Source organism: Heloderma suspectum, chromosome 4 (genome assembly GCF_057233095.1).
Source record: "Heloderma suspectum isolate Gila_16-S chromosome 4, 16-S_ref, whole genome shotgun sequence".
Lineage (NCBI taxonomy): Eukaryota > Metazoa > Chordata > Lepidosauria > Squamata > Helodermatidae > Heloderma > Heloderma suspectum.
This window is the reverse complement of record NC_139461.1, coordinates 217,628,928-217,655,567: the sequence shown is the minus strand read 5'-3', so window position 1 is coordinate 217,655,567 and position 26,640 is coordinate 217,628,928. Positions and strand designations below refer to the sequence as shown.

The 26,640-nt window shown below is 41.9% G+C and overlaps 1 protein-coding gene across 1 annotated transcript in view; it reads left to right on the top strand.

Moving 5' to 3' along the window:
• The window catches only part of DNAJC6 (DnaJ heat shock protein family (Hsp40) member C6), a 66,876-nt gene extending 42,428 nt beyond the window's left edge, over positions 1-24,448 (top strand). The window contains exons 10-19 of the mRNA XM_084848252.1: positions 254-447; positions 559-639; positions 992-1,438; positions 5,899-6,051; positions 7,014-7,085; positions 8,712-8,846; positions 18,585-18,851; positions 19,365-19,510; positions 21,666-21,842; positions 23,353-24,448. Coding sequence (XP_084704378.1) covers positions 254-447; positions 559-639; positions 992-1,438; positions 5,899-6,051; positions 7,014-7,085; positions 8,712-8,846; positions 18,585-18,851; positions 19,365-19,510; positions 21,666-21,842; positions 23,353-23,454 — 1,774 coding nt within the window. The 3' untranslated portion in view covers positions 23,455-24,448. The remainder of the gene's footprint in view (positions 1-253; positions 448-558; positions 640-991; positions 1,439-5,898; positions 6,052-7,013; positions 7,086-8,711; positions 8,847-18,584; positions 18,852-19,364; positions 19,511-21,665; positions 21,843-23,352) is intronic.
• Positions 24,449-26,640: the final 2,192 nt, after the last annotated feature.

Here is a 26,640-nt window from a genome sequence, read left to right as displayed (position 1 = left end):
TCTAAATGCTTAGATTCTGAGCATGAAACAAAATTCTTAACTGAATGTCTTCCAAGCGAAGCTTTATGGGGTCTCCTGCCCACCAGAATGCAGCACTCCATAATATGTAATGCAATGTAAATTATATTATTTTAGCTACATCAAGTCACTTCTCTGTTACCATTGTATTGAGGCTCAAGATTTGATTTTAACAGGTCGTCTTTAAACTGTTTGTTTTATTTTAAGTCGAGGACCTTTTCTGTCAATATTTTAGGCCTGAATTGGATGCCTGTGACTCACCTGAAAAATATCCCCAACTGTTTCATGTCCTACTGGAGATAGAAATCGATTCTGCTGATAGGCAGACTGACTTAACTCCTCCATGGGAGAACTTCACAACAAAGGACATCAACCCAAGCATTCTTTTCTCATCCCACCAGGAACACCAGGACACCCTGGCCCTGGCAGGTAAGAGCTGCATTATTTTTCTGTAGGAGTTGCTGCTTTCATGAAAATACCAGTTTGACCATTTCCAGTTACACTCATCTTTGGTTTGTTTTGACTCTTCGTACACTATAGGTAGAGGTTCTGTAGATGCTCCACAAGATAACCTGAAGAATGCTGGACAGGGTGCATTCTTGTCATCTCTCAGCTGGCAAGGTACATAAGATTTCTGCTTGGGTAACATACCTCTCAGAACTCACAGTTTCCTACCCACCCTCATGTCACTGTCTGTCTCCAGGGAGCTTGAGAATGCTGTGGTGCAGCAGATAGCCATTTCCAGTCTCATTGAAAAGAACTGGCTAGCAGCTGACCATGCATAGAACTCAAATGGGCTCATCCCATTCTACAGAGCTTTGGGGATCTAGCCAAGTGCTGATATCAGGCTCATTTTGTTCTCCATCTTTTACTAGTGTTGTTGTCTTCCACGTATGTCCTTCCCCGCTTCATATCTAGTATTACAGGATCTACAGAATGACTAGCTAATTTTGAGCTGGTTTTGACCCCTTAGATCAAAAACTGGAGAGAAGCAGCTCTCACCCCACCTCAGAGGACCGGGCGGCACTGGTACATGAAGAAAGTGAGCAATCAGATGATGAACTCTTGTCCCTCTCCAGTCAGCACAGTAGCACCAGCACTGACAAAATCCATGGGGCACCGAAGCACAGCAAGAAGCATCAAGAGCCACCAGGCCCACCCCCTCCAGAAGATGTGGACCTTTTGGGTTTGGATGGTAGCCCTATGAGCAAGAACATTCCAGCAGCACCCACTGCACCACCTTCTAACTCAGACTTGCTGAGTGACCTCTTTGGGGTTGGTAATTCCGGAGCATCAAGCCAAGGTGGGCAGTCAGCTGTTGAGGATGTCTTTCAGATGGGTGGAACCGGGTCTGCACAATCCACCCCACGACGGTCTGCCGCTTCAGCATCCCCATCTCTATCCCCAAGAGTAGGAGAAGGTAAAAATTCCTAATTGTGGCACTTGATTTAAACAACAACAACAAACCACTAATTTATCTTTAAGCAATGGCTGCTAAATAGCATTCTCTCTAAGAATCATAATGTGACTCTATTAGGATCCTCTGGTTGGGCTTAAGGGCTTGTTTGCACAACCAAGCTTCAAAGATTATTGTTCTGTAGTCATTAACCTGGAGGAACACCCAGTGGCTTGGTTCTAAGAAATGTGAAGGGAAGGAAACCTCCTGACCTTCCTTGGAGCTCATGCAAGTCACCTCCATCTGATTTTGAGTGATTTCTTCCCTCCCCCAGCAGTCTCCCCCATCCCCCAGCCCACACTGTTCAGGAGGGTCTCTTGACCATCAGAAGAGGCTCTTTGGGGGCACAGGCAGCTGCAGGGGGCACGAGAAGATTGGAAAGTTCCCTTCCATGAACTTCCTTCTGTTCATGGTTCTTAGGATCCAAACCATTGTTTATGGCAGGGCTGGGGATCCTCCAGCCCGCAGGCCAGATCCAGCCTGCCCAGGCCCCATCTGGTGCCCCTCAGGAACGTACAGACGTACAGGAACGTACAAGAACGTACAGTTGGGCTGCTGACCGTTGGGCAGGGACAGAGTGATCTGCTTCAGCAGCCCAATCTGTGTGTGCACCCACGCAGATGAAGAATGAGTATGAACAGGTGTCAGTTAATATGTATGAAGGGGTGTGTGTACATACGAGAGACAGGCCCTTCCCTCTTTTTATTGAATATTCATTATGTACTGCATTTCTATACTGCCTTTCCGCAGCCAACCAAGGCAAACATTCAGAAAACAAAAAATATTAACAAATAAGAACACAGTAAAACATTAAAAACATCCTTAAAAACCACAACTACAATTTAAAAAGCCAAATTAAACCGATGTGTCTTCACCCCCTTCCTGAATGCAGAGCGAATGGGGACCAGTTGTAGTTCAAGAGGGCATCCATTCCAGAGTTTGGGAGCAACAGAGTTTTTACTTTGGCCCACCCACCGATGGCATGCAAACCCCAGAAGGTTCGCCAGCAGGAAATGGGCCCTTGGGCTGAAAAAGGTTCCCCACCCTTTTTGGGGACACAAACCCTGGGTGATTGTCTTGAGTTGTTTTGGTCACTTTGTTTCTGCCAGGAACTGTGAATCCCACTAACCAGATGCAACAACCCTGCTACTATTTACCTGGTTCAGTTTTCAGCCTGATAATGACTGCTGGGGCGGGGAGGGGCGAGGCAGTGCATGTTCTGACAGCCACTGGCATATGCAGTGCTCAGCACAGGTGAGCTTTCAGCCTGACTTCACAACTGCCTGTTTACGTCTGACTGGGACAGCCTTGCCCTTGATTAGCACATGCTGGCAGCAGGAGCATGTCTCTCCCGCCGCCCCCAGCATGAGTTGAGTGCTGTTGTTTTTCTCACTCCAGTGGCAGCCATGAATTGAGGGGGGCATTACTCTCTATTTTCAAGCTAGGTGACAGCGACTGTTAAGAAATTGTTGATTATGTTAAACATGCAACGTTCTATCTTTCACTTGTTAAACAGATATTGATATGCAGACAGAGATCTGAAATTCAGACCCTGCTTGCTCATGCAACCTTGGTTCCTGGACCCACGGTCACACAGCTTTCAAAGTTTCTTTGCAAACTGGCTTCTGTCCCTCTGATGTTTCCCCTAACCATTTTCTCTTTTTCTCTACAAGTGCCGAACCCTCATTTGCTCAGGCTTCTGTTCCCTTCCAAATTTTGCCTTTCAGGTCCCTGCTTCTTATTCCACTCCTACTCTGTCTCTCAGAACTACTGTACAGATCCCAGTTTTTATGACAGCAACACAATGTCCATATTTTCTTGATCCGGTGTGAAGTTTTTCTTCCATCCAAATTGACCCTTAGCACCTTTCACAAAAAACTGCTATGTTCTAGGAATGTGCATACAAGCAAAACTCAAGCTCATCAAAGTTCTCCAAATTCCACCTTGAAGCTCGTTCCATTTCGTGTCCATATTGGATTGTTAGCTCCCCCCCCCACCTTTTTGCATGGAAATCTGTGCATATTTCCCCAAATGTCTTTGAAATGTACGCCTTCCTATCCCATTGATTAAAGCATGTTTGTGTGCATTTTTCAAAAATACGCATTTTTTCCATGTGCATTTTTCAAATATATGCATGCTGTTGAATTTGACATTTTTTTGTGGGGTGAGGTGGGTCTGCAAATCATATTGAAAGTTCAGAAATGTACAGACCTCGACCACCAATTGTATTCAAGTCTGTGTTCATTCTGGGAAATGCGCACAAGGTAAATCCTGATAAAAAAACCAAATTTCTCATACATCTCTGCTCTGTACCAATATTGTTGCCATGCTCACCCTGAGCTGATGCAGTGCCTGGACATGACACCACCACTGCTCAGGTGGTGATACCTTGCAGGTACATAGATGGCAACAGACCTTTTAGGCTTTCGCTCCCCATCGAGATTATTTTTCCCTAATCTTCTAGGCCATTTCTACACAAGGCATTTATCATGGGCTCATGATTGGCTGCTCTCAGAAGTTTGCAGGTCCTTTACATGACATCATCAACCTCCAGGATGTCTCCTGAGGTTCTTCTCAGTTATCCTGCCTTTAAAAAGATTCGAGATAATCTGGAATGTTACCCCTCCCCTCCATTTCTGCAGTGTGTGCTGGCATGCCATGATAATTCCACCACTAGATGGTGTGGTTTCATTGAGAAATATAGAAAGCCCAGGTAGGGATGTACAAAAGTGACTTACCTTTTCGCGGATTCTGTTCATGGTGTGGGGGGGAGGTGTTCCGTCCCTCCCCCCGGAATACTCGACGGGGGGGGGAGGCGATCCGGTCCTCCCCCCCGGAATCCTCGACGGCCGGCTCTGCTCCGTGGCGGCTCTGCGGAGCAGCCGGTCAGGCCAGGGCCGTCCGCAGCCGGATTTCCGGCTGCGGTGGCTGCTGGGTAAAAAAAAAAAGGCGTATGCAAATGGCGGTGGCTATGGCCACCGCCATTTGCGTTCCTTATTTTTCGCTGTCTTAGTCTACGTAAATATTTTTTGCCGTCTTAGTCTACGTAAATATTGCGTTCCTTATTTTTCACCGTCTTAGTCTACGTAAATATTTACGTAGACTATTACAGCGAAAATAAAGGGGAACGCATGTAGCATAGTGGGCGCTATTTGCGTCCCTTTTTGATTTGCCGTTTTAGCCTACGTAAATATTTATGTAGACTAAAATGGCGAATCAAAAAGGGACACAAATAGTGCCCACTACGCCGTTTTGTGTTTTTTTTTTTACCGGGATGTGATAGGCTACGTAAGTCTTTACGTAGCCTATCATGTCTCTGTAAAAAAACAAACACCAGACTGCAAATGGCGGCAGTGGCAGCTGGTCGGAAGACCAGCCGCCGAAGCTGCCACTGCCGGAGCTGCTGCCGCCTGAAACATCCGCCCCAGGTAAGTCTTGTCCTGGGGGGGATCCGTGGGGTAGCGGGGGGGGGGGGGGCTTGGCAGGCCGTTCTGCCACAGATTTCACCGAGATCCATGGCGGAATTCTCTGACATCCCTAAGCCCAGGTAAGGCTGCTAAGAAAGGGTGTTTTCATTTTCATGTCACATTTGTTGTCTAAAGGAGCCAATCCTAATCGCACCACAGAAATGGAAGATAAATGCTCCGGTAGGGCTGTGGGATTTTCCATTAATGTAGTGACACCCCTAGCCTCTTCACAACTAGGCTGTTTTCTGTCATCTTCTAAATTCAGTTTACAGTGAACACAGACTGAATGAAGGAATGAGAAGAAAATACTGAAATGCTGAGGGTCTAAATGTGAACAAAATCCCTATAGTTATATAATGAGTGAAATGTACGTCCATAACCAAGGGGAAAACATTCTATCAAACAAGAATGCTGCTAAACAAACAAACAAACAAACAAAAAAACAATAAGGAGGAATCCTAATGCAAATCAAGGGTAGTGTTTCTAGTGTTAATGAAAACTTGTAAACGTTGCATAACTGTGAATAATATATCCTTAAATGTTATTGTAAGGCATCTGGTTACAGTGAAATAGCATTACCTATGTTGATTTCTTGTTTGGTTGTCCAGGTGGATGAGTCAGAATTTAAACATCCTTCTATAAACACCCAGTTCAAGCATGCTTGGAAGAAGTTTGTCATTCTCTTTTCAGCCACTTCTGCATTTTCGTTCAGAGGCAAGATGAACGTAAAATGTAGCAATGTGAGCGAAATCTCTCCATTAATCTTTATCTTCCATAGCTCTTGACTTGAAAGCATACCTGTAAACTGACCCTTGAATCATATCCTATTTTTATGTATGTACAAAAAAGTTAGGAACAGTACAGGATTGCTCTGAAGTAAAGGAATTCAACCCAGTAGTGGAACTGAAGGTGAAAATGGGATGCATATTTAAAAAAACAAATGTGTTGTTCTTGCAGCAACTGCCTTTGACCCATTTGGGAGTAGTCCTAAGCAACCTGCCCCAGATCTTCTAAGCTCTTTTCTTGGTTCATCAAATGCCACTACTGATTCTTTTCTTCAAGCAGCAAGGAGTCCTTCACCTACAGTGCAAGGAGACCCTTTTAACATGGGTAGGAAAGATCTCAAATGTCTTGCCTTTTGGTTTTGAATTCTAAGAAAAGTTTAGTGGTGATAACCTTCTTTCCCTAGAGTTGCAGATTATTCATAAATAGAATAAAGCCAAGTAAAACATTTTACAGTTTCTTAAATGGTTTTGTGGACCATTTGGCAGTAAGATGCAGTTAGCATGTCTCTGAAACTAACAGCAACAAGCCAAAGGCCCCTAATTGTTCACATGTCAAAGGATACAAATTTGTTTGGTATCAAGAGGTTTCCTGGGAAGATAGTGCTCCTTTCCATAAAATGTGAATAAGACTGCAATTCTGTACACTAAGCTGGGGAGCCTGAGGCCCTCCAGGTATTGTTTGACTTCAATTCCCATCAGCCCCAGCCAGTATGGCCAATGCTCAGGATGATGGAAGTTGTGGACTCCAGATATTGTTGGGTTCCCCACTCCTGCTATACACACCTATGTAGGAACAAACCTCATCGAATTCAGTGGTGCTTACCTCTGAGTAAACATGCATAGAATCGGGCTGCGTGGCATCAGAAAACTTTCATTATCTTTTAGTCTTGATGTTACAAAAGAGGATTTAGACATGCTTCAGATTGTGGTAGGAGAAATTATTTCACTACAGCTTCTCTGCGGATTGCATAATAATTTCCCTCACTTTTAACATTTAATATCTAAGGTGCACCTGAATTTTTCATCAGCTGCAAGCTTCATATAGAATCATTTTCTGGGTAATAGGCTTGGGAAAATACATGTACTAATTTCTAGGAAGTTGACTGACCATGTAGTGAAAAGTGCATATATTATTTGCTAATACATGATTAATCTCTTCTCCTCTCTAAACAATGACAACAACTCTCCATTAAATGATGTGATTACATATATTTTTAAAAACCCCTCCTTCCAATAATTTGTTTTTAACAAAAGGGGGAAAGTACGTGAATTGTTTTCTTGTTTTAGGTCCTTCCAGTACACCAACTGTTTCCATTCAACCAGATGTTTCAGGTGATTGGGAATGGCCTAGCAAATCAGGTTTGTCTGAAACCAGTTTCTAACTTGTTGAAGATGATCGATGTGAAGCATGTTCATCTTAGCTTGGAACAGTGACATTTCCCAAATAGTTTCCAAATAGTCTGTTTTATAGTATAATTAACTTACATGATGAGGTAATAACACAAATAAGTACTTCTAAAGGCTATCTAAAAGAAACTGATGATGATGAAGAAGATGATGATGATTTAATATACGGCATGCTCAGTAAAACTACCAATTAACTTGTACCTTGGGTCTAAACTAGCTGCAAATCTTAGGGTGAGGAGCCCGAGTGCTGCAACCTTGGAGGCTCTGTTCCATCAAAAGCCCTGCCAGGTTCTTTCAAGCAGGGTGGAAGGAATGGTGGAGGCATCTTTTGCCTCTTTGTCCTCCCCAAAGGGAAAATCAGTTGGATGGGCCTCACAGCCTAACTTCCCCTCTGTGCTGGGGGTTATGGCTGGGGGCTGGAAGGGATCCTTGGGCACCCACTCTCCACCCAGCAGCATTACCCCAACATGCCTATTTCCCACCATCTACAAGGACAGAATTCCCCTACAAAGTTCTGACCTCCTAGGTAGCCGCCATAGAAACATCCGTGGTGGCTGGGAGGAACCAGGTGGAGCCAACATTAGAAAAAAAAAAATCCCTCCGATGTCAGAGCTGTATCTGCAGCCTTGGAGGGAAGTATGTTTCTGAACAATCCTATCACCCCTGGGATGCTGCCTAGGAACCATAGGATTGCACTATAAATGTATATTTGCATTGAATATGCATGCTTTAAAAATGCAAACAGCAGCCAATTGGGTGTGTGTGTGTGTGTGATGATTGGGAATGTAGCCAGCTGGGAGAGGTGAATATAACCCTTTTGTCCTTTCCTGTGAACCTGATGAAAATTCTACCTCCTAAGTTGCTATTTGTTTTGGAAGGAAATCCCCCACGGGATTTCCTCCCAATAAATATAAGTTTCAGAGGAGGGATTTTCATTGGGACCACAGTAAGGGAGGAAAAGGTTAAATTCTTCCCTCCCTGCCTGCTGTGATACTGATAATAATCAGACCCCAGCAGCCACTATTTAAAAAATGTTCACATTAAATGCAAACACACATTTAACATCATGACTAGTTTGTCCCTCAGAAGCATGAGATCATATGCAGAGAAAAACAAGCCTAAATTTTGATCAGGAACTTTGATGTTGCAGAAGTTCTAACAAAATGTGTGGTGTGTGTGTGTGCTACTAAACCGGCACACTGCCCATGCTGTTAGCTACATTGACTCAGTTGTCAAAAGCCACTTCATGGAACATGAACAAAGTTAAATTCTTTAGTGTCTGTTCGCTTGATGGCAGAATTTAATGAGAAAGCAGCCTAAGGGATTTACTATCCCCAGTGTGCTTTGCCAAAAATTATTTGGTTATTTGCTGGAACATGTTCAATGCTCCTTCTTGAATGTATCTTCTGTGTGAGCTTTGTAGAACAATTTATCTACACATTACAACCCCATGACCAGTTTGCGTACGTTGAGCTCACTAACAGATACATACAGCAAGATGATATTAATTTCAGCTCTGAGGTCATAAAGTTAAATTTTATCAGTCTTCTCTTTTTATCTTCCTCTTTTTCTTCTTAGGTGGTCTAGGCATGGGGAGCAAATCAGCTGCAACCAGCCCTACAGGATCACTGCACAGCACTCCTACACATCAAGCCAAACCACAAACACTGGATCCTTTTGCTGACTTGGGGGCTCTTGGAGCAAATCTAGCAGGTTAGGTTAAACGTAATAATGGCGTGGAATGGGTAGCCAAAGACATAGGTAATCAGAAGTGCATTTTACACAGGGCGATGAAGGGAGACCAGAGTGAATTGTGCAGCGGTGCAATTAAAGCCACCTGCCTGCTTCTCCAGAGCAAATAGCCATTGCCAAACCATGAATGTCAGGTGAGCAAATGCTGTTGGGACTTTATACACTGCTCCTAGAGCAGGGGTGGGCAACTCCAGATGTTTTGGCCTACAACTCCCATCATCCCTCACCATTGGCTACTGATGGGGGTTGCAGGCTAAAACAGCTGGAGGGCCACAAATTGCCCATCCTGGCCTAGAATATTGTTGTTGCACTTAAAATATTCAGCTTGTCTGCTAGGCCCATGAAGATGAATTAATATAGATTTGTAGTTTGATTAGACTTCCAGTAAAAAGGTTATATTTAATACATTGTCTTAACAGTTTACCAGGGAACTATATCTGTTTGCACCTGATCACTGCCTATAGTTGCATTGAAAAACACTATTCCAAAGGAAAAACACACACATGAGCATTGGTTCTGCTGAGACAAAACATTCTGTGGTCAACTGGCTGCAGTACAACTTTTAATTAATACGGTTTGTCTGATCAGATTCTGAAGATGGTTAATTTACATGAGTGACTCCAATTGGGCTTTTGCAGTGAACCTGAGGTGGCAGACAGCAGGCAGGAGCAGGCCAGGAAGGGACTTGGATAAAAGGTTATGTGGTCCCTACCACCTGAACACTGACAGCTTTGTCCAAGGCTGCCATTTAATTTTTCTTGCCTTCAGTGGATGTTTCCACAGTGCTTCAAACTGCTCACCAGCTTTCCCTCCTTCAAAATGAAAGATGACATTTATAAGAAGCAAAACTTGGCAGTGTAGTGAAAATCCAGTGCTTCCCTGAGTAAGATAGAAATACACGCAGCCTTGCAAGCAGGACCTAACAGTATAGCACTGTTTTCATAGAATCATAGAATAGTAGGGTTGGAAGGGGCCTACAAGGCCATCGAGTCCAACCCCCTGCTCAATGCAGGAATCCAAGTCAGAACATCCCTGACAAATGGCTGTCCAGCCTCGTCTTAAAGGCCTCCAGTGTGGGAGAGCCCACCACCTCCCCAGGTAATTGGTTCCATTGCCGTATTGCTCTGACACTCAGGAAGTTTTTCCTGATGTTCAGCCGGAATCTGGCTTCCTGTAACTTGAGCCCATTATTCCGTGTCCTGCACTCTGGGATGATCAAGAAGAGATCCTGGCCTTCTTCTCTGTGACAACCTTTCAAGTACTTGAAGAGTGCAATCATATCTCCCCTCAGTCTTCTCTTCTCAAGGCTAAACATGCCCAGTTCTTTCAGTCTCTCTTCATAGGGCTTTGTTTCCAGTCCCCTGATCATCTTTGTTGCCCTCCTTTGAACCCTCTCCAGCTTGTCTGCATCCTTCTTAAAGTGTGGTGCCCAGAACTGGACACAGTACTCCAGATGAGGCCTAACCAGTGCTGAGTAGAGGGGAACTAGTACTTCCCGGGATTTGGAAGCGATGCTTCTATGAATGCAGCCCAAAATAGCATTTGCCTTTTTTGCAGCCACATCACATTGTTGGCTCATATTCAGCTTGTGATCGACGACAATTCCAAGATCCTTCTCGCTCGTAGTGTGGTTGAGCCACGTATCCCCCATCTTGTAACTGTGCATTTGGTTTCTTTTTCCTAGGTGCAGAACTTGGCATTTGTCCCTATTAAATGCCATTCTGTTGTTTTCTGCCCAGCACTCCAGTCTATCCAGATCACTTTGAATTTTGTTTCTGTCTTCCAAAGTATTAGCTATCCCTCCCAATTTGGTGTCATCTGCAAATTTGATCAGCATTCCCTGCACCTCCTCCTCCAAGTCATTAATAAAAATGTTGAAGAGCACTGGGCCCAGGACTGAGCCCTGCGGTACCCCACTCGTTACCTCTCCCCAGCTTGAGAAGGTCCCATTGATAAGCACTCTTTGAGTCCGATTCTGTAGCCAACTGTGGATCCACATGATCGTTGTTTCATCTAGCCCAGTTCGAGCAAGTTTGCTCATCAGGATATCATGGGGCACTTTGTCGAAAGCTTTGCTGAAGTCGAGGTATATGATGTCTACAGCATTCCCACGGTCTACAAGGGAGGTGACTTGATAAAAAAATGAGATCAGATTTGTCTGGCAGGACTTGTTTTTGACAAATCCATGTTGGCTTCGAGTAATCACGGCATTGTTGTCAAGGTGCTTCCAGATGGATTGCTTTATGATCTGCTCCAGAATTTTCCCAGGGATTGATGTCAGACTGACTGGTCTGTAGTTCCCAGGTTCCTCCTTTTTACCCTTTTTGAAGATAGGGACAACGTTAGCCCTCCTCCAGTCATCTGGCACTTCCCCGGTCCTCCATGATTTCTCAAAGAGAATAGACAGCGGTTCTGAGAGTTCTTCTGCCAGTTCCTTTATGACTCTAGGATGCAGTTCATCTGGCCCTGGAGATTTGAACTCATTCAAAGTAATGAGGTGTTCCTTGACCATATGCCTGTCGATCTCAAGCTGCAATCCTGCCCCTTCAGCCTGTACTTCGCCTTTGCCAGGGGGGTCATAGACCCTCTTTTGGGAGAAGACTGAGCCAAAGTAGGAATTGAGCACCTCTGCCTTTTCTTTGTCATCTGTTATCATTTTGCCATCCTTATTTAATAGCTGAACAACCATTTCTTTCCTCTGCCTTTTACTATGCACGTAGCTGAAGAAAGCCTTTTTGTTGTTTTTAGCATCCCTCGCTAACCTCACCTCGTTCTCCGCTTTAGCCTTCCTGACGCCATCCCTGCAATTCTGTGCTACCTGCCTGTACTCTTCCTTTGTTACTTGGCCTTCTTTCCACTTCCTATATGTGTCCTTTTTTGTTTTCAGGTCATCCCCAAGCTTTTTGTGAAGCCACATTGGCTTCTTCTGTTGTCTTCCACCTTTTCTTCTTGTTGGAATTGTTTGTGATTGTGCCTTGAGAATTTCCTTTTTTAAAAGTTCCCACCCATCTTGGACTCCTTTTCTCGCTAGCATTGTTTGCCATGGGACCTTACTGATCATTGTTCTGAGTTTATTAAAATCAGCTTTCCTAAAATCCAGGGTACGCGTTTGAGTACACTCGGCTTTTGCTTCCCTTAGAACCAAGAACTCAAGTACAACATGGTCGCTTTCCCCCAGAGTTCCTGTAACTGCTACTTTATCCACTAAGTCATCTCTGTTGGTTAGGATCAAGTCAAGGATAGCCGATCCTCTAGTTCCTTCCTCTACTTTCTGTAGGAGGAAGTTATCCGCCACACAAGTCAGGAATTTCCTGGAGGGGCCATGTTTTGCAGAATTTTGGAGACAAATAATGTTATTTAATGCATTGGAAGTCCTTATTATCCTTTTTTATTTTTTTAACAGTAGGACCTTCTCCCTCTGATACTTGTGAATCTTGCTTTTCCTACTAAAAATTGGCTGGTACTGGTTAAACTGCAGAACTGAGTTCTGTTTTTTTTTATTTTACTCCTTACTGTTTGTCAGGGGGAGGTCACCTATGTAAAGTGATAGTCAGCAGGTTGGAAGTTTGTTCAAGATGGCACTAAAGAGCACTTTTGAGCAACTTTTGTGCTATTTCAGTATATGTGAATATTTTGAATGGGACAGAAAGCTAAAGAGATCTATTCTTAAATCAATTTGTATAAGTTTGCTAGTGCAGATTAGGTTGTATTGCTTTGCAATTCAAACCATCATCTTAAATCCATTAGGATTTGTTGTAGCAGGAGCTTTACCAGAGAAGATGGTCTCCTTCTTTTTAACCAGTACTAGCCAATTTGTGTTGGTTCATGATATCCAAGATAGAAGTTCTCACACACCCAGATTTTCAAGTGATAACTGAATTTATTATGTGAACAATGCAATGTTGATCTTGCACAGTGCATCACCTAAACGTGAAACACAGTTCTAGAGGCTACAAATCTGCTCATATTGCCAACATTGCAACTTTAGTTTTGGATGTAAATACTCACCAGTTTTAATATATGCAATTGAGGATCGTTAGATAGGAAGATGAAAATTAATTACGTAATTTAGAATAAAATGTAGCCAGCTGCTTTGTTTTGCAATACCCTTTTAAGTCTGGGAATACTTTCCCACTCTTCCCTGTTTTGTAAATAGATTTCCACCCTCCCTTTTCATTTCTTGGCCCCTAATTTCTGCCAGGCTAGTAACAGCTTGAGTTTAGCCCCCCCCCCCCCCCCGCTGTGTACTGCCTCATCTGCCTAAATGTCACATCGGTTCTGAAATTAGGTATCCCGCTTCCCTCTGCTGGTTTTTTGCTGCTCTGCAGGATCAAAACAAAAAATGTGTCTGATGTCACGTAGCACAGCTACTTGTGGCTGTTTCTTTTCTTTTCTTTTTTTATCCATTAATATGGAAGGAGTTGCATAATTTTAAGGAAAAACAGTTAGAATATGCAAGATATAAAGACCTGAGTGAAAGAATTTAAAAAGTAAAAGTAGGGTTATTTTTAAATTATCTGAAGTTTCTACTGTATTTCCATGATGGTTTAATAGAAGTAGATAACTTTTTCTATGAATCTACTCTCCAATTGCTTATTGTAACGTGATGTCTGGTGTTGACTCTAATACTTCTGATTCTAATACTGGTACACATTCAAATGGGGTTGTACTTGGTGGTCTTTTTTGGTCATGCTTCAAAATTGGTCATGTTGTTTTATACATAACACATATATGACACAAGGAAGCTTTAAAACTATGTATCTTTGTTAAGGATATTGGTGTTGATTGGACAAACCCAGTTTTCTCTAATCCAGAAATGGCACCTTTCATGTGGAAACCTCATTTCCCACGTATATAATTACATTTATATACCACCTTTTTTCATCTTGCAAGGAACCCAGTGTGGCTTGCATGGTTCTCCTCTTCTCCATTTTATCCTCACAGCAACCCTGTGAGGTAGGCTAGTCTGAGAATCAGTGAGTGGCCCAGTCATCAGTGTGTTTCGTGGCTGAGTGGGAACTGGAACCCAGATATCCCAAGTCCCAGTCCAGCACTCTAACCACTATACCACACTGGCTCTCTTTGTATAGAATTGTGTTTGTCTTCTCTGGAAGTGCTGATAACCCGTGGAAAGGGAGGGAGGAGACTGGAACCAACCCTACCCCCAATTATCATCAGGATGTTGATCGTATAAGATCTGTGTGTATGTAGACTGCTCCGGAGTACAATGACTTCCAATATTTATGGTCTTGGAGAGCTTGGAGATTAATCCAGCAAATGCCAACATATCCAGAAAGTTTATGTTTGCTGCTTCCTGATTTAGCAATTTCAGTATAAGCAATGTACACATACAAATGGACCTGGCTTCACGTGGGTTGGAAAAGCCCTTCATCTGATGCAGCAAAGCCTTCAAGCAAAGTCACACAGCTGTCAGAGTTAGATGCATTGTGTCTGCCCTGAGTGAAGCCGTGACTGCTGGCACCACTAGGCACAACCCCTTCTGTGGTACACCTCTATAGCCCCATGCGGGGTGGGTGTGCCCACTCCATTCGCCCAAGGGGGGCTGTCCCACAGTAGCAGGGAAGGGCAAGCTATATAATTCTGTCCCTTGGACTGCTCTCCCTGGCTTCAAACTGTACTGACTCTGACTGCAAAGCTACGTGCTGGTTAGGGAAGCCACCTAGTGACTGGAGATGGTACTACAGGCTTTAAAAAAAACAGATACGCCCTGCCATTTTAGTGGTAGAAGGATGTGGTATGAATCAAGTGACTGACTGACTGACTGACTAAATAAATAATTCTTTTAAAAAACCAAACAATCCTGAGGTGCATAGCCCTAGGGTCTTCTTAATATGCATGCCGTGTGAACGTATATATATATATATATATATATATTTATAAGAAAGAGAGAGAGGGAGAATGTGAGTACTGTTTAAAATATTGGATTCGAATAGAATTTTTAAATGTGTATTAAAGGATTTTGCTAACCAGTCTAGACTATATACACATAGCTACAATCCAAGTAGCCCCATGTGCTCACCTAAAATGCTTCACATGTACATGGAGGCTTGAGTGCCTTTTTAATAGAATCATAGAATACTATGGTTGGAAGGGGCCTACAAGGCCATCGAGTCCAACCCCCTGCTCAGTGCAGGAATCCAAGTCAGAGCATCCCTGACAGATGGCTGTCCAGCCTCATCTTGAATGCCTCCAGTATGGGAGAGCCCACTACCTCCCTAGGTAATTGGTTCCATTGTCGTATTGCTCTAACTGTCAGGACATTTTTCCTGATGTTCAGCCGGAATCTGGCTTCCTGTAACTTGAGCGCATTATTCCATGTCCTGCACTCTGGGATGATGGAGAAGAGATCCTGACCTTCCTCTCTGTGACAACCTTTCAAGTACTTGAAGAGCGCTATCATATCTCCCCGCAGTCATAGAATCATAGAATAGTAGGGTTGGAAGGGGCCTACAAGGCTATCGAGTCCAACCCCCTGCTCAATGCAGGAATCCAAGTCAGAGCATCCCTGACAAATGGCTGTCCAGCCTCGTCTTGAAGGCCTCCAGTGTGGGAGAGCCCACCACCTCCTCAGGTAATTGGTTCCATTGTCGTATTGCTCTGACACTCAGGAAGTTTTTCCTGATGTTCAGCCGGAATCTGGCTTCCTGTAACTTGAGCCCATTATTCCGTGTCCTGCACTCTGGGATGATCAAGAAGAGATCCTGGCCTTCTTCTCTGTGACAACCTTTCAAGTACTTGAAGAGTGCAATCATATCTCCCCTCAGTCTTCTCTTCTCAAGGCTAAACATGCCCAGTTCTTTCAGTCTCTCTTCATAGGGCTTTGTTTCCAGTCCCCTGATCATCTTTGTTGCCCTCCTCTGAACCCTCTCCAGTTTGTCTGCATCCTTCTTAAAGTGTGGTGCCCAGAACTGGACACAGTACTCCAGATGAGGCCTAACCAGTGCTGAGTAGAGGGGAACTAGTACTTCCCGGGATTTGGAAGTGATGCTTCTATGAATGCAGCCCAAAATAGCATTTGCCTTTTTTGCAGCCACATCACATTGTTGGCTCATATTCAGCTTGTGATCGACAACAATTCCAAGATCCTTCTCGCTCGTAGTGTGGTTGAGCCACATGTCCCCCATCTTGTAACTGTGCATTTGGTTTCTTTTTCCTAGGTGCAGAACTTGGCACTTGTCCCTATTAAATGCCATTCTGTTGTTTTCTGCCCAGCGCTCCAGTCTATCCAGATCACTTTGAATTTTGTTTCTGTCTTCCAAAGTATTAGCTATCCCTCCCAATTTGGTGTCATCTGCAAATTTGATCAGCATTCCCTGCACCTCCTCCTCCAAGTCATTAATAAAAATGTTGAAGAGCACTGGGCCCAGGACTGAGCCCTGCGGTACCCCCACTCGTTACCTCTCCCCAGCTTGAGAAGGTTCCATTGATAAGCACTCTTTGAGTCCGATTCTGTAGCCAACTGTGGATCCACCGGATCATTGTTTCATCTAGCCCACTTCGAGCTAGTTTGCTCATCAGGATATAATGGGGCACTTTGTCGAAAGTTTTGCTGAAGTCGAGGTATATGATGTCTACAGCATTCCCACGGTCTACAAGGGAGGTGACTTGATAAAAAAATGAGATCAGATTTGTCTGGCAGGACTTGTTTTTGACAAATCCATGTTGGCTTCGAGTAATCACGGCATTGTTGTCAAGGTGCTTCCAGATGGATTGCTTTATGATCTGCTCCAGAATTTTCCCAGGGATTGATGTCAGACTGACTGGTCTGTAGTTCCCAGGTTCCTCCTTTTTACCCTTTTTGAAGATAGGGACAACGTTAGCCCTCCTCCAGTCATCTGGCACTTCCCCGGTCCTCCATGATTTCTCAAAGAGAATAGACAGCGGTTCTGAGAGTTCTTCTGCCAGTTCCTTTATGACTCTAGGATGCAGTTCATCTGGCCCTGGAGATTTGAACTCATTCAAAGTAATGAGGTGTTCCTTGACCATATGCCTGTCTATCTCAAGCTGCAATCCTGCCCCTTCAGCCTGTACTTCGCCTTTGCCAGGGAGATCATAGACCCTCTTTTGGGAGAAGACTGAGCCAAAGTAGGAATTGAGAACTTCTGCCTTTTCTTTGTCATCTGTTATCATTTTGCCATCCTTATTTAATAGCTCTGCCTTTTACTATGCACATAGGTGAAGAAAGCCTTTTTGTTGTTTTTAACATCCCTTGCTAACCTCAGCTCATTCTCAGCTTTAGCCTTCCTGACACCATCCCTGCAATTCTGTGCTATCTGCCTGTACTCTTCCTTTGTTACTTGGCCTTCTTTCCACTTCCTATATGTGTCCTTTTTTGTTTTCAGGTCATCCCTAAGCTTTTTGTGAAGCCACATTGGCTTCTTCTGTTGTCTTCCCCCTTTTCTTCTTGTTGGAATTGTTTGTGATTGTGCCTTGAGAATTTCCTTTTTTAAAAGCTCCCACCCATCTTGGACTCCTTTTCTCGCTAGCATCACTTGCCATGGGACCTTACTGATCATTGTTCTGAGTTTATGAAAATCAGCTTTCCTAAAATCCAGGGTACGCGTTTGAGTACACTCGGCTTTTGCTTCCCTTAGAACCAAGAACTCAAGTACAACATGGTCGCTTTCCCCCAGAGTTCCTGTAACTGCTACTTTATCCACTAAGTCATCTCTGTTGGTTAGGATTAAGTCAAGGATAGCCGATCCTCTAGTTCCTTCCTCTACTTTCTGTAGGAGGAAGTGATCCGCCACACAAGTCAGGAATTTCCTGGAGGGGCCATGTTTTGCAGAATTTGTCTCCCAACAAATATCGGGGAAATTGAAGTCCCCCATTACTACTACATCATGCTTCCTTAAAACATTGGCTATTTGCTTTTCAAAAGTTTCATCCTTGTCTTCTCCTTGATTGGGTGGCCGGTAGTAGACTCTGACCACCAGGTTCCTTTTATTCTTTGCTCCATTTATTTCAACCCAGATGCTCTCGATGGGGCTACCAAGCTCCTCCTCCTGTATTTCTGTGCAGAGATATGTATTTTTCACATACAGTGCAACCCCACCTCCCTTTCTGTTCCTCCTGTTCTTTTTGAACAAGTTATATCCTTCAATTGCTGTATTCCAGTCATGAGAGTCATCCCACCAAGTCTCAGTTATACCTATCAGGTCATAATTTCCCTCTTGTATTAAGAGTTCAAGTTCGTTCTGTTTGTTTCCCATACTCTGGGCATTAGTATATAGACATCGAAGACCATGTGCTTCATAGTCTGGCTTTCTTCCTACATGTGTCTGAAGACTATTATTGGGCGCTATCAGAGCTGTTCTCTCCATTGCAGTGCATGCGCGAGAAGAGAAGTCATCTCTTCTCAAGGCTAAACATAACCAGTTCTTTCAGTCTCTCCTCACAGGGCTTTGTTTCGAGTCAGGCAATCCTTTGACTCCCAGGCACAGTAAGAAAATTACTGGATAACCTGTATTCTTAAGCTTTGTTTAAGTTGCTATTTCTAGCAAAAATGTAAATTATGAAAAAAAAAAAAAGAAATTAATGTAAAGCTAAAGTTAATATTATGCAAGGCCAATGTTATGGGTTATAATAGTGTAACCCAAATGCAACATCCAGTCTCAACCTGGTTTTCTACTAAACAGACTACAGTATTAATACTCATTGCTTTTTTTCTTCTTTCAGGTTGTCCTTCCTTTGCCAGCAAACCCAGCACACCTACAGGAATGGGAGGAGGTTTTCCTCCTATGGGATCACCACAAAAACCATCTCCCCAGCCAATGGGAGGTGGCAGCTGGCAACAGGGCACTGGATATTCTTGGCCACAATCACAGACCAAACCCCAACAAAGCATGCCACATTCCTCTCCACAAAACAGGCCTAATTATAATGTGAGTTTTTCTGCAATGCCTGGTGGCCAAAATGACCGTGGAAAAGGATCGGGCAGTTCTGGTAAACTGAATTTTTAATCTTTTGATTCTTTTTCTTGTAATATTGTAATATTGTTTAGTAGGCCAAGGAATGGAGTATTTCCAAGCTGAAGACTTTCAGTCAACTGTTCTATAGTATAAGTGGTGTGTTTGAAATTAAATCTAGGCATTCTGGTTCTAAGAGTAAAATTAGACAGGGCCTACATGTTATGGGCCAAATTGCACATCACATGGGAGATCTGTGGCTGAATCGCTGTGTATGTTTTATATGACACGCATCTTTGGAAGGCCATCAGCTTGTGCACAACAGCGGTGCTGGAGGAGAGGTTGTTAAACCCTTTCCTTCCCATGCTGTACATGCTGCAGAGGAAAATACAGGTACTTCCATAATATGTTTGACCTGAAGTCTGTGTATTGCAAGGAGTAATAACCTTCTGATAACATTTTTGGGGTAACTGGCTAAAATAGTATATCCCTAAATTAGGAACATTAACTCTCCTGATTTTTGTTTGTTTGTTTGTTTGTTTTCATCAAGATTCCAAGCCCAAAATGTCTGCTGATTTTGAGGACCTCTTATCTGGTCAAGGCTTTAATGCTCACAAAGACAAAAAGGGACCTAGAACAATAGCAGAAATGCGGAAAGAAGAAATGGCCAAGGAGATGGACCCTGAAAAGCTAAAAGTAAGTTCCATGTTTGAGATCAGTTACCAGATAATCTTGGACTTTGTTCTGCTCAGACTGAAAAATAGTTTAATATTTTAAAATGCTGAGATGCTTTAGGATGCAAGTATGATATCCTGATTTCTGATATGACAATGCTGTGGCACTTTTCCAGGGTGTGCGTTTTGCATACCAATCTTTTTCTATTTCTAAACATTGGTGTTCACCTGGAGGCACCGATAACACAAAACCGAGGGGGACAGTTTCTAAAGGTAGGAGAAAATCTATACTGATGGCAGAGACCTTTCCCCCTCCAAAGCCTAGCATAGGTCAAAGCTGACATGCATGCTTCCCAGGAAATACCCCTGGCAGTAGGAAGAATGCCAAGGATTTTGTTTGGTCTGCATTTTGAAGTGGTCTGATCTGCAGCTCCCAGACATATGTGTGGATCAGAACAGACTTATCTTCAGACTGCACATTTCTCTGAATGTTATGATGCAGTTTGTGACTTTAAAAAAGTACCAAAATGCAGATAAAATGCATATTTTAGGGCAAAATGCTTATAAAAATATCATTTACATGCATATTTAAATACATTTTTGTGAGAATTTAAAAAATGGCACATTAATGTGAAAACGGGATGGAGCAGACTTATGAACAAACACATCAAACCTGACATGGACCAGAAATAGACTGATCTGTCCATTTCTAGGAAGTAGAGGATGGCATGCAGACGCTAGCCTTTCTCGTGTTCGATTATAGGGGGAGGAATGATTGGCATTGGAAAAAGTGTGCCCTTTGGCAGGATTTCTCTGACCCCAACCCCTCCTTTCAACAGTTTGTGTATATCTAGTTAGCCTCCATGAAACACGTGGAGAGAAGGGTCTAAGCCCACTTAGCTCTACTTCTCCCACCATTGGCTTTGGTGGTGTAGGGGCCTCTGACCCCAATTTGCTCCACTGTTTCAGGGATGAAGGAAGCTAAGCCTGCTAAGGCAACTTAGGGAAACTGCAAGGAATGTAAGGGCACCTTCCCTAAGTCCTTCTGCTTCTACTCTATTTCTTTCCTCTATAGGTTTCAACTTCTGCTTCTAGTGCTCATTTTGCTAGCTTTTTAATTTGTGTGTGTACATTCACCTAGTACTTTTTCAGCTACTTCATGAAACCGATGAAGTAGGCAAATGCCCTGGAAAGCTCATGCAATAATAAATTAGTTAGTGTATGTGCTTTTGCATCACCATATTTTGGTGCTACAGACTTAATGTAGATATTTTGGGGGCTTCTGTAACTTGTAAGATTGTTCTGCCTCCATCTTAAATAAGAAATTTTGCAGGAGCAGCAACTCTTGGAATTGCATTGGACTGTAGATATAAGAAGCTGAACTGATTTCAGATTGAAAACACAATTGTTGTTAGTTGTTAGTTGTTTTTATTGGTATATAGGAAGTGAATCTTGCTAAGCATGCTTGTTCTCTATTTATACACTGGTGTCTTTAAAAGGGAAAAGGTCTCATCTCTTACATAATAGAATATAAAGAAATAAAAATTGTTAGGAACTGCAGTGATTAATAATTTTTGTGATAACTATGTTGTGAGCAGTTAGCCTTATTGAATGTTGAGATGAGTTTTCCATGAAGGACTAAATGGTGTCTGTCTCAATAACTGTAAAGACCTTTAATTTGAAAATACATTTTTCAGAAGGAGAACTCCATAGTGTAATGTGTTACAAGACTGAACTGTGTGTGTAGATCTATCTATCTGTCTGTCTGTCTATCATCTATCTTTCTGTACACACACTTCCCCAATATTTATTTTCCTGACCTTATTCTCCATGTCTCTTTGGCCTGTTTGCATGGCCCACACTCATTGCCTTGGTCACATGCTGTATTACATATGCTGTCTTTTCATAATCCTTATTTCAGCCCTTGGAAAGCTATAGATAGATACTAACTGAATCTCTGCTTCCAGAAGCAAGTTTATATTTATTCTTGGCTGGAGGTAGTAGTTTTGACCTTTCATTTGATAATATCTCTCCTTTTCTTTTGTCCCTGAAATCTAAAGCAAGTCAGAGAGAAACAAACTATTAGCCATTCCGTTCAGATACGAGCGCTTGCATATTCCAGTTAGTATGGAGGTGGTCTTACAGTTTGGTTGAGAACTATATCTGTCACTACACAGATCCTTGAATGGATTGAAGGGAAGGAAAGAAACATAAGGGCATTGTTATCCACAATGCATACGGTGCTATGGGAAGGAGAAACAAAATGGAAACCAGTGAGCATGGCAGATCTTGTAACTCCAGAGCAAGTGAAGAAGGTTTACCGGAGAGCAGTGCTCGTTGTCCATCCCGATAAAGTAAGCAATAATACTTGTAGATTAATCTCTTGCCTAATTAACGTGCAGGTTTATGGATTGCTACAGGATCTAGCTCTGTGATTTGTTGTCACCATTATTAGTTTAAAATGATATTAGTCACTATATTTCACAGGAGGCATTTGACATGGCATTTATTACTAGTGACGTGATTTGCTGGGGAAAGGTTGATCTTGACTGTCTTTCACTTGTGACAGGACTGAACTATATACATAAGTCATTAGAAGACTTGAAAATAGGTTAAGATTGGGTGGGTGAGAAGAGAGTATGTGTGTGCGTGTGTGTGTGTGTGTATGAGGTATGTTGATAGCAACCACAGGACTTAGAGTTGTTTACCTGTATTGTTATGACTCTTTATCATCAAAAATAGTCTGAAAATTTAATATGGTTAATAGAATCATAGAATAGTAGGGTTGGAAAGGGCCTATAAGACCACTGAGTCCAACCCCCTGCTCAATGCAGGCTCAGTCAAGTGAATAAAAAAATGAGACCTTGTCTCTTTGTTTGCTCGTATGTTTCTGATCCTTTAATCATAAATCTAAGAGGCGTTCACAGCAAAAATACTTTAAAAAATAATGGGCAGTATCCTAACCTGCTGCTGTGCCTCTGCTAGTTCTATGGCATTAGTGCAACAGGAACTAGCAGTTCTTCAAATAACCCTGGGATCGAGCAGAAATGTGCTCAGGTGTCCTGCCGCATTCTGGAGATGAGCATTGCTGCGCATTTCTGGTTGTCTCAGGAACCACTAGTTCCTGTTGCGCTACCGATCCATCCCACTAGCGTGGGGGCAGTGTAGGGTACTGCCCAAAGGCTGTGATTCATAAAATTTGTATGTCGAGATTAAATACCTGATGGGACACATAGCAAACATAGTTAACATGTTGATAGATCTTATGGACAAAGTTCTAGGTTGTGATGAGCAATTCTTTATAGCTCACAAGAACTATATCACTAGGTAAATACTGTGTTGACGTCTTGGCAGCTGCAAGCCTACACTGTAGATTACAGTGTAGGTAATTCACAGGAGGTAGAAATGAATATGTATCAAGAGCAACCACAACCTGCTTCTATTCTACTATAAAAATGTATCCAACTACCCAGAGTTAACGCTGCAAATGCTGTACACAAATCAAGTTTATAGCCACCTGCTTTTGATGACTAAGAATAGCCTCTAGGCAACCCAGCTTGATAACAAATTTGTTCTGTGTTTTTGAAATCACAAATGATTAATAGGTAGATGTTGGGATACAGGCTAGCCAAGTTGTTGTGTGTGGAATAGTGACTCTTATGGATTTGCTTCAAAGGCTTGTACTAGCCCCACCAGCTGCTTACTCTGGTGTGATAAACTAAACATAAATGCAAACTCTTGTTGGCCACCTTTGGTGTAAACAATGTCATCTTTAAACAGCTTTTAATATGTTTGTGATATACCCTTTTCTTCTTCTTCTTCTTCTTCTTCTTCTTCTTCTTCTTCTTCTTCTTCTTCTTCTAGGCTACAGGGAAGCCATACGAACAATATGCAAAGATGATTTTTATGGAGCTCAATGATGCCTGGTCAGAATTTGAAAACCAAGGCCAAAAGCCCTTGTATTAGAATACTTCCTCAGACATTGCTGTAGACCTGTGCTAGTGCTCGTATCGTTACTTGCCACAAGATTTTTCACGGCTGAACTGATATCTGGCTGGAAATTAGAAAACCATAAAACTTGCCCCAATACTAAAACCTTTCCTCATGGAGAGGGGAAAAAAAATATGGAGGCTGCTCCTTACATATGCCATGAATTACAGATGCAAAGAGAGGAGTTCAAGGGGTTAATCATATAGTGTTCTTTCAGGTTTAAACAGGGTAGGTAAGGATGCATTCTAGGAAACTAGGATTGTTTGTCTTGGAACAAGTAAGGTGAAATGGATGGCTTCTTCCACCATTATCCAAATGGACCCTGTACCAGTAGGGATGTGGTTTAGTCTTGAAAGTTTGTATCCAGGACAAATTTTCTCAAAGCTTAAGGATATTTATTCATATGAAGTTATTTACTTCTACACTCTCTCTCAGAATAATTTGTTCCTTCAATTATTTCTTGTAGTGTGTTTTTGAATCTGACAGCTAGACAACTGGATATGTCTCTGGCAACTTCCTGCTGCCTTAAGCATAGTACTGTATTTCATGTTTCAGACAAGTGAATAACTAGACATTCTACACCACCATAGAATTTGGGGAATGTCTTTAAATTATTATTTGGGCAGAAGCTTGTTGAAGATAATATCCAAATCAACAGAGCACTGAGTTGACTTCTGTGCATTAATAGAAAGTGAGAGTGTGAGTTAATATCTTGCAAAGGCTTTTTAAAATTCCCAGTTGAAGTAATGTCTTAAAAACCTGCATTTAAAACAAAGGCGAATTCTTTCTTCTCCTCTGACATTGTGTAGCTCTGTTATTCTTAATTCATTCACATTATTTATTTAAATTCAGTCAATAGCCAATGTTTCCCAGAGCATTTGTGAGCACTAACTGAAGTTATGACATAGCTTCACCTTCTAAACTTCTTTAGGTAATTTATCACAGTTCATGTAGCTTTGTCAGATCTGAGAAAAACAAAAAGAAAGAAAGAAAGAAAGAAAGAAAGAAAAGAAATCAGTTTACCTACAAAAGATACATTGGCCCACTAAGCAATAATGTTCATATATTCACATGGCGGTATCTATGAAGATAAAACAAAAGTGTGTCCTCTCATCTTCTTACAAAACTAATTTTACGTTGCACTTTGAAATGTTTCTCTTTTTGCAGAGAAACTTGTAATGGTGGTTTTATTTCCTGACATTTCCTGAATGAAATCCAGTCTCAAGCAAGAGGTGGAGTAAAATTATGTGCTCTTTTTCCCATTCAAGCAGTTGACATTATGTCCAACTGCAGCAGCAGCTGTGTAGAACTGGGTTCTTTGAAGAGCTCCACCGTGTTTATAGACTATGAAGTGACATCTTTCTTGAAAACAAGATACTTATTGTTTCTTGAAGGCCAACCATAGCACTGGAGTCTCATCATACACTGAATCCCATTATACAGCCCATTTCCTCATGGAGCTGTTTGCTGGTAGGCACAAAAGTTACAGCATGTAAAAAACAAACAAACCCTGGTCATCTGTATTTTCACTAGGCAGCTAGTGGATGGACAGAAAGTTTCCACACGTATTCCTAAAGGGAGAAATCTCTAGATGATGTGAAAAACTTTGTCAAATTACTGTTTAGGACAATCTGTTTTTCTGTTCTGATTTTATAGTAGGAAACTCTTTTCTGCAGATACAACAGCATGTCAACCAGCCTACATTTATTTTTTATGTTAAATGCCATCTTTTTCTTGTATTGATCCTTTATTTATTGCCATTTACTGCCAATGTGAAACAAAAACACCAAGTTCTCCTTTTTATATGTGAAAGACATTAAGATGTTTGAACACCTGTAACAAACTGGATGTTATTTATTAACATATTATGAAATGTTTTGATCAAGTATGTGCTTGTCTATTAAAAACATTTTGGGATGTGAATCATGTTCCTGTGACTTGTTTTACTCTTTCATTCACATCTGTAGATATTGTGTGAACTATGCTTACAATATATAAATGTATTTAATTAATGTAGCATACATTTTTGAAGTTACTAAATTACATTAGCTTTGTAAATTAGACTTACTGTTTTTTTAAGCCCCAGATAACTCAAATTTTCACAAAATACAAGATACCATTAAACTCCATCTAGTTCAGTAAAAAGAAAAAAAAACTTACCCAACTGAAACACCTCCTCTAACTGCAGTGTTTTTATGGTGCATGAAAGTGAGATCCGCTATGTGTCAAAACTACTGAACTCAAACAGATTTCCCCCTTTTTTCTTTTGGTAATATCTGGTAATTACAAAGCTTGTCAATGTTCAGGTTTACTGTTTAATTGAAACCCCTATTGTATTTTTTTTTTTGTAAATATACAAATATACTCAATGAACTGTGATTGGTCTAAAACATTTGTATATATTAAAAAGCTCAAAGAATGCAGTCCACTTTATTTGTATTTTATCCTTTGTAGAGATAGAAAGACTCAAGTGGTAAAATATAACCACCATTTGGGACAATGATACAACAGGGGTACATTACTGAGTCTGATGAAATTGAAGCAGCAATCCTAAACTCACAAGGGAATAAACTCATTGAACTCTGGGAGACTAAATAACCTTTTCCTGCAGATTTCTGAATGTATACCGTTTGTGTTACATTAAGTTCCTTTTAATTTATCAGAAGAGCAATAAGCGTCATTCATATATAAACTATTGGTTCACTTTCTCTAGAAGACCTTAAGTCTTGGAACATTACAGATATGAGATTACCCTGAATGCAAACATGTTCCCTGTTTTGTTTTCTTGTAGAATACATCCCCCCCCCCTTTGTACAGTATGGTGAAATAGTAGATGCCCACTTTTTAGTGTGGGAAAACTACAGTAACTTAAAAAACCCACCTTGGCCCATCATTACTCCTGTGAAGAAGCAATATTTTAAATAAGTAAGTGTAAAAAGAGGTAGCACCCCAATGTATATCTCCTTTCACTCCCATGTATTAGCATGGATTTCTGAGGCAGGGAAGCTTTTGACCTTAGACCTAGAGATCTACAGCTTCAGACATCATCCATGTTAATGTGTGCGGGGTAGGGGAAGCTGTATGTCATCATGGGTAGGGGCAGAGATGCAGCCCCTTTCTATGCATCGTGCCTCTTTATTTGAGTGACTTGTGGAGCAGGAT